The following is a 7,067-nucleotide window of genomic DNA, read 5'->3' on the forward strand; positions in this document are numbered from 1 at the left end:
CGCCGTCTGCGCTGGCAGACCCCGACTCCTGCTCCCCTGAGTCCGGCCTCTTGGGTCCCTCGGGGCACCGGGGCGCTTTGCCCTTTCTCCCGCCCATGGCGCCCCGTGGAGAGGGGCTTCCCGGTGGCTTCCTCCTCTCCCCTTGGATCTGGCTGCCCGGGACTCCCTCAGCCCTCTGCCCTGCACCACCCCGGTTCTGCTCTGGCGGGGTCTACAGCCTCACACCCCACCCCCCTCCTGCACCGCACCTCCCGCCTTAGGCATGAGCATCAATAATGCAAGTGGCTGTGGGTCCTGACCCCTCGAATACAATGAAGCAGAGGCCTCGCAGGAAAGAGGAGACGCTGCAGCTGCGGACAAAGGCCGAGGACAGGGCAACTGTTCCGCCAGGGAGTCGCTGCCAGCTAGGCCGCCTGGCACCGGGCCACACCCAGCCGCCGCAGCCTCACTGCTTGCGGGGCAGGGGGTGAGGGGTGCGGAAAGGACCCGTCTGAGCCCTCCTCTCAGTCCTTGGGCTCTAGGGGCCACCCACCCGCCTCCCTTAGCCCCTGGATTCCCCAGAAGACGGGGACCAGGCTGACCCGGGCACACAGCGAGCACTGCATGAGTTTTGTTAGCTTGTTGTCGTTCTTTGAGATTGTGAAATATAACGGAAAGAAACCAGCATAGCATAAATGTACACCTTCAGCTGGTCAACTGGACACCTGGGAAAGGGGGGCCCTACCCCCTAGGGCAGTTCTCTCTCCTCTCTTCCTCCTCCTTTTCTCTTTCACCCCCTCACCTGCTTTGTCCACAAGTATTGTGAGCGCCTGCACCCTGTGCCCAGCCCTCTTCCGACTCCACACTCCCTCCTTCCAGGAACCATCTCCTCCTCTCAGCCTCACCCACCCTCCAGGCCTCACCCACCCTCCATCAACGACTTTCACTCCTTTGGTTGGTTGTTTCCTAGGAGCCAGGTGCTGTGCGATGATGTTGCAGACTCTTCCTTTAATCCTTACAGCCCTGAGGCAGGCCCTGTCATTCTGCCCCATTTTAGAGAAGTAAACTAGGCCCAGGAGTGAGGTCATTTACCCAAGGCCACACAGCCATCACTGGCACAGCCAGTGTTCAGTGGTTGGGTCTGCCTGGCTTCGAAGATCCAAGCCTCTAGACCAGGTGTCCAGCTGCTCTGGAACGTCTCCCCGGCCCTGGAGTCGGCAGTGACCCCCTCCTCCCTACTCATTCGCCTTCAGGGCGGCTGTCTGTCAATCCAACCTCTCAAATATCTCCATTCTGTCCCCATGGTCACCTCTCCCGGACTGCTGCTGGAAGACCCTGAACTCCTCTCCGTGCCAGCCCAGCTTCCATCAACACGCGTTCCAGAGTGCCAAGCCCTTCCATTTGTGAGCGGCTATCAGTAAAAATCATTGATCTCACTCTCTCAATATGAGGATGTTTTCTTAGAACTGAAACATGCCAACTGAAATATTAGCTGACATTAGCTAATATTTCAAAGCGCAGTGTACTTAAGACAAAGCCCGTCCTTAGTGAGCGCGGATATAAATCCATTGTCAGAGTCTTCGTGACCTTTTCAGGAGTGTGAGTGTGTTATCATCTTGTTCAGCCTGATTGGCCAGATCCTTGCTGCTGCCACGAAGCTTCCTAAGCCACGGAAGTGCTGGCTGTGCCATTTCTCCTGTTACTGGCGCTTGCAGTGTTGCCATTATCTTCAGTTCTTGGCAGGAAACGTCATGTCACTTGTTCACTGTGTGAGTTAGTTCAGCTAACCGGATTTTTGTATTTATTATTTTTTAATTATATTTTTATTGATTTCAGAGAGGAAGGGAGAGGGAGAGAGAGATAGAAACATCAATGATGAGAAGGAATTATTGATTGGCTGCCTCCTGCCCACCCCCTACTGGGGACCGAGTCCACAACCCGGACACGTGCCCTTGACCGGAATCGAACCTGGGACCCTTCAGTCCACATGCCGTCGCTCTATACACTGAGCCAAACCAGCCAGGGCCGCATTTCACATTTCAACCGTCATTCCAGTGCCGCACGTCTAGGACAGTGTGCAGAAGTAAACACAGGGAAAAAGAGAGGTGTCTTCCCCTTCCGACAGGAAGGGGACTCCCTCTGCCCTGACCCAGGGATGCGGTCAGACAGACTCCAGCTGGTTAACTCCTGCCATTTATTCCCAAAGACAGAGGCACAGCAATGACCGGACACCCAGGGACCTTTAGCTGCTTCAAATGCCGAAGAAGCGGACCCTCCTGAGCACCAGCCTGGTCCCAGGGCGAACCCCAGGGCCAGAGGCGGGGAGCCAGCTAATGGTTTTATATGGGAAATTTCTGCATAATTGAAAAATTCAAGTTGTTGGACCAGTGAAGAGGTAATAAGGTGTTTATTAAAAACTTTTTCACCCATAGGCAGTTAAAATTTATAATTTAAAACCCAACCCACTACAAAAAGCAGGGAGGGGGGGATGATAAAAACTGTGCAACATTGACAAAAGGACTGAGACAGACAAGGCCCAGGGAGGGACAGCCCCGGGGCCGGGTCCCTCCTCTCCCGAGGCCAGGAGCAGCAGCAGAGTGGAAGCTGAGGGAGCCCCAGCCTGTAGCCCGGCCCGGTGCGTGGGCCCTCCAGGCGGGCCAGTGCCCGGAGGAAGAGCCCTCAGTAGTGTTCACCGCACAGCCTGGACACCCGGCCTGCTCACTTGGCTGCGGAAGGAGAGAGAGTGACGGAAACTCAGGTGCATCCTGGGCAGGACGGGGCCTCCGTCATGTACCTGAGCCCAGACTTGGAATTTGCCAGAACAAGGAGGGCATGTGTCAGGGCTGGGATGGACCCTTGGCCTGTAGGATCTTGGGGATGGGGCTCTTCCTCCCATCCCTCCAGGAGCATGCCCTCCCAGCCGCCCCCTCCCCACGCGCAGCCGGTCTCAGGGCCCCTACCTCCCCCATTGCTGAGGCTGTACCTCATGGCCACTTGCTGGGAACGCCAGTCGCCATAGCTCCTGCATGGGCAAAGACAGGGCAGTCACCCTCAATGGGGACTTGGGGTGGCAGACAAGGACACTCATGCTCGGTGCTCTCCTGGCACCAGGGGGCCCACCCTGCAAGCGGCAGTGACTCACCCCCGGTCTCCCTCCAGTGTGCTCTGGATCTCCTTCAGGACCCCTGGGGAAGGGAGGCTGGTGAGGCCAGGGCGGGGCCTTTCTCTTCCTCTCACTGATGGGGTGCTGGGTGGGTCTGCCCCCCTCAGTTCCACCCTGGCCTTCCAAACTCCCCCCCAAGGAACATCCCTCCTGTCAGCCCCCAACTCACTCTCATCATTGAGCAGAGCATGCTCCATCACAGGGCCCGGCCTCTTCTCTGGAAGGCAGAGGTCAAGTTAGGAGAGCCCCGAACCCAGGGCTGGAGGGGAGGCTGTTTCTACCCCCAGCTTAAACATGCACACACACACACACACACACACACACACACACACCTGTTCCCCTGGGGTCCCCTCTCCTCCTTCCATCCCCCAATGTCTGGGCCCGGGCTGGCCCAGGTGTGCTCACACACTCCCCTGGCCTGTCTTACCCTCTCCATCACTCTGGCTCCCTGAGTTCCTGTGGGGGGAGAGAGAGTAAAGATCAGGGGGCACTAGGCTCTCCGCTCTGGTCCATGAGGTCAGCTCACCTGGCCTGCCCTGAGCAGGGGGTGCCTGGGAGGGAAGCCAAGCCCCTTCCTGGTGGCAGCTCACATGGGAGGAAGGGGCATATGAAGGGGGGCAAAGAGCCAGAGCCAGGAGGGTGGGCTGAGCTCACAGGGGAGGGGGAATGTGGCAGCTCCCAGTGGGCGCATCAGGAGGGTGAGGGTGAGGGGCTGGGGCAAAGGCCACCTGCCCTTTACCCACCTGGCTCGGCCCAAGGCCTTCTCAGGGCCTGATCCATTGCGGGGATGACTGTGGTTCTTGGTTTCTGCAGAATCCACCAGACACCGGGGCTCCACCAGCCACTTGGTGGACAGAGAGAAGCGCTCAAACTCCGAGGGCGAGATCAGGTAGAAACCTGGGGGGTGGAGACTAGGTGAGGCCAGCCTGGTCTCTCAGGACCTGCGGCTGCTGACAATGGGGCTTCCAACCAGGGGCATTGGGGCCAGAGCTCCCCTCAAAGTTCTCAAAGAGCCTGGCCTTGGCCACACACCCCTGGCTGCCCTTCCCAGCAGCCCCTGCAGCACAGCGGGAGCCCCACGCCCCGCCCGGCTCGCAGAGGCAGGACGAGCCACCACCTGCGCACCTTGGCCGTGTTTGGTGAAGACGCAGGAGGCGATGCCGCTGACGTCCTCCCGGCGGATGCAGCCGTAACGCACCTGGGGCTTGAGCAGGGGCAGCGAGACCACCTGGATGTCGCCCAGGTTGGTGAGGACAGCCAGGTGGTGCTCCCCGTAGTCCTCGGCGCGAGAGCTGCTGAAGTGGGCCACGCTGACCCGCCGCACCCTCGAGCCCTCCAGGGCAGTCAGCTTCAGCTTCAGCTTGGAACTCACCTTGGGCAGGGTGAACACCTGGGGCACAGGGCAGCGGTCACACCCATGGCCAGTCCCCACTGATCACTTCCCTGCGTCCACCGGATGCCACCCAACTTCCCAGCGAAGCCTGCTCGGTCTCGGCACGCCCTCGGCACCAGGACAGGCGCTCACTGCACCTGGACCATGACGGTGCTGGGCCACTTCCTCCCACAGACAGGTCCTGCTTCAGTGTCCCCACCGCTGACCTGGGCCCGGGGACACCACACAGACCCCTCTCCTTTCCGGTGCCCCTGCAGCCCCTCCTGCATATGCCAACTGCATACACAACTTTAAGAGTCCCAGCCACTGTCATTTGTGCCCGAGGCATGAGCCCCCTGGGTGTCCCGAGGATTCCCGGGACCCCGTCCCCACCGTGCAGCACCTTGAACTGCTCCTCTGACACGACAAGCAGCTGGTGGCTTCCCTGCATGTCCGGGCTTTTCGATAGGTCGTGTGCGACTTCCAGGGGCTCGGGAAGGGGCACACTGTGTCCGTCCAGCACCAGGATGCCCACGACTGGTGCTCGGTGCATCAGCTGGATCTCCTTGACTACGGGAAGGAAGCAGGCAGGTGATGGGGCTAGTGGGTGGGCGAAGAGTGAGGCTGGAAGCACCGCCCTGTCCCAGCCAAGGCAGACCAGCACCCTCCGCTCTCCCCCTGCTCAGCACTCACCCTGCTCCGCCCGCACGGGCTCATCCATTCTCCGCTCGGCTGGGGGCACACGCAGGGCAAAGGCGTAGACGGTACCCCCGTTGGTGCCCGCCCACAGAGAGGGGCAGTGGCGGGAGCCTGCCCAGAGGCAAAGGTTTATATGTAACCCTGGGTCTGGAGGTCAGGTGGAGCCAGGTGACCTAGGCTTACGTCCTGGCCTTTCTAGTCACTTGTGTGACTCCAAGGTCAAGTCAGCCAACCCTGTAAGCCTCACTTCCCTCCTCTGTACAAGGGGGCTCTGCCTGCCTCCGGGGTGCAGATGGGGAGAAGGCGCTGAAGGCTGACAACCAAGGGCCCTAAACACTGATGGCTCTGAACCTGGGACAGCCGGCTCTTGCAATACAGGAGCAGACAGCCCACGCCCCACCCGTACCCTGGCAGGAGGGGGCAGGAGCGGGCAGGGGAGAGACAGTGAGGGAGCTTGTACAGGCCCACGGCGTAGCAGCAGGCATGTCCCACCCTCACAGCCATTCTAAGAGGAAGACATTCCCCCATCTTACAGGGGGAGAAGCTCGAGACCCATCTTCTAGATCAGTGATGGCGAACCTTTGAGCTCGGCGTGTGGAGGAAGACATTCCCCCATCTTACAGGGGGAGAAGCTGAGACCCATCTTCTGGAGCAGTGATGGCGAACCTTTGAGCTTGGCGTGTCAGCATTTTGAAAAACCCTAACTTAACTCTGGTGCCGTGTCACATATAGAAATTTTTTGATATTTGCAACCATAGTAAAACAAAGACTTATAAGTTTGATATTTATTTTATATATTTAAATGCCATTTAACAAAGAAAAATCAACCAAAAAAATGAGTGTCTTAGGTTCGCCATCACTGCTCTAGAGAGTGGTAGAACCTGGACATGAAGCCAGGACAAAGGAACCTGGAGGCCCAGGCAGGGGAGGGAGAGGCAGGCCCTGGTCTCTACCTGCTCACAAAGGGAAAACCCTCTTAGGGGCCCACCCACCTGCCCTCATGCCGGGGGCGCATGCCTGGGCCCTCCCACCCCAGCCTAGCTACTCACTGTCCCTCAGGTAGGTGTCAGCGAAATAGAGGGTCCGGACGAAGCCCGTGAAGGAGTCCTCCGCTGTGCGGGCCTCGATCTTGCGCTGCACGGGCGCCAGCTCCATGTTCTGCAGGCCCAGCCGCTCTGTCCGGCAGCTCCGCTCCGGCACCTGCGGGGGTGGGGCCAGCCTGAGGGGGGCTCTGGCCTGACCTCCCTGGGGCATCTATTGCTCAACACCCATCATTCTAGGGGGAGACTGGTTCCAGCTCATGCCACTCCCTGCCTGGTAGCATTGACTGAGGACTTGACCCTAAGGTGCTACAATTATTGCCTCTTACAGTTGGGGAAGCTGAGGCACAGAGGAGCAGGGTGACAAAACGGAGGCCACATAACTGGTGGGCAGCGGGCAGGATGTAAACCTATTGGTGGGCCCAGGGCCTGTGCTTGAAGCCAAAGCAAGTGGGAGGGAGGGGTAGTCCGGCTCGCTGCTGGCTGCCCCCAGCTCTGTCCGGGTGGCCTCACCTCTCCCGGGGACCCCGCTGGCCGCCGCTTCTGGCTGGGCACCCGACTGCGACGCATCCGGCGGAAGGACTGACGCAGGGACTTCTTTAGGGACTTCACACGGGACAGGGGGCCCTCTAAGGCTATCTGGTCACTGGGGTGCAGGGTGCACCTGGGGGGGACCATCAGACCATTAGCACGGCCAGGGCCCGAGGGTCCTCGCCAGGCCCCAGGCCCCAGCCCCCATGGGCAGCCTGCTCACTTGACAAAGACCTGCCGCCGCTGCTGGTGGTCGAAGAGGCCAAAGCCGTGGCTGGTACCC

The 7,067-nt window shown here is 59.8% G+C and overlaps 2 protein-coding genes across 12 annotated transcripts in view; both read right to left on the minus strand.

Annotated features, from left to right (window-relative positions):
- Window positions 1-97, minus strand: part of LOC102260694 (unconventional myosin-XVB-like) — a 33,514-nt gene extending 33,417 nt beyond the window's left edge. Inside the window, exon 1 of the mRNA XM_014531748.1 lies at window positions 4-97. Coding sequence (XP_014387234.1) covers window positions 4-97 — 94 coding nt within the window. The remainder of the gene's footprint in view (window positions 1-3) is intronic.
- Window positions 98-2,367: 2,270 nt separating this feature from the next.
- Window positions 2,368-7,067, minus strand: part of LLGL2 (lethal giant larvae homolog 2 (Drosophila)) — a 40,814-nt gene continuing 36,114 nt past the window's right edge. For 4 of the 11 annotated variants that reach the window (XM_014531774.1, XM_014531773.1, XM_014531775.1 and 1 more), the window contains 12 exons: window positions 7,008-7,067; window positions 6,767-6,917; window positions 6,263-6,458; window positions 5,208-5,324; window positions 4,918-5,084; window positions 4,268-4,532; window positions 3,886-4,039; window positions 3,570-3,598; window positions 3,312-3,359; window positions 3,122-3,164; window positions 2,963-3,001; window positions 2,368-2,705 (listed from right to left, as the gene is read on the minus strand). In XM_014531774.1, the coding sequence (XP_014387260.1) occupies window positions 2,669-2,705; window positions 2,963-3,001; window positions 3,122-3,164; window positions 3,312-3,359; window positions 3,570-3,598; window positions 3,886-4,039; window positions 4,268-4,532; window positions 4,918-5,084; window positions 5,208-5,324; window positions 6,263-6,458; window positions 6,767-6,917; window positions 7,008-7,067 (1,306 nt within the window). In that variant the 3' untranslated portion in view covers window positions 2,368-2,668. Of the gene's footprint in view, window positions 2,706-2,939; window positions 3,002-3,121; window positions 3,165-3,311; window positions 3,360-3,569; window positions 3,599-3,885; window positions 4,040-4,267; window positions 4,533-4,917; window positions 5,085-5,207; window positions 5,325-6,262; window positions 6,459-6,766; window positions 6,918-7,007 lie in introns of those variants that run through there. The other 7 variants (XM_014531766.1, XM_014531765.1, XM_014531769.1 and 4 more) reach the window with 7 other exon arrangements.

Source organism: Myotis brandtii, unplaced genomic scaffold (genome assembly GCF_000412655.1).
Source record: "Myotis brandtii unplaced genomic scaffold, ASM41265v1 scaffold825, whole genome shotgun sequence".
NCBI lineage: Eukaryota > Metazoa > Chordata > Mammalia > Chiroptera > Vespertilionidae > Myotis > Myotis brandtii.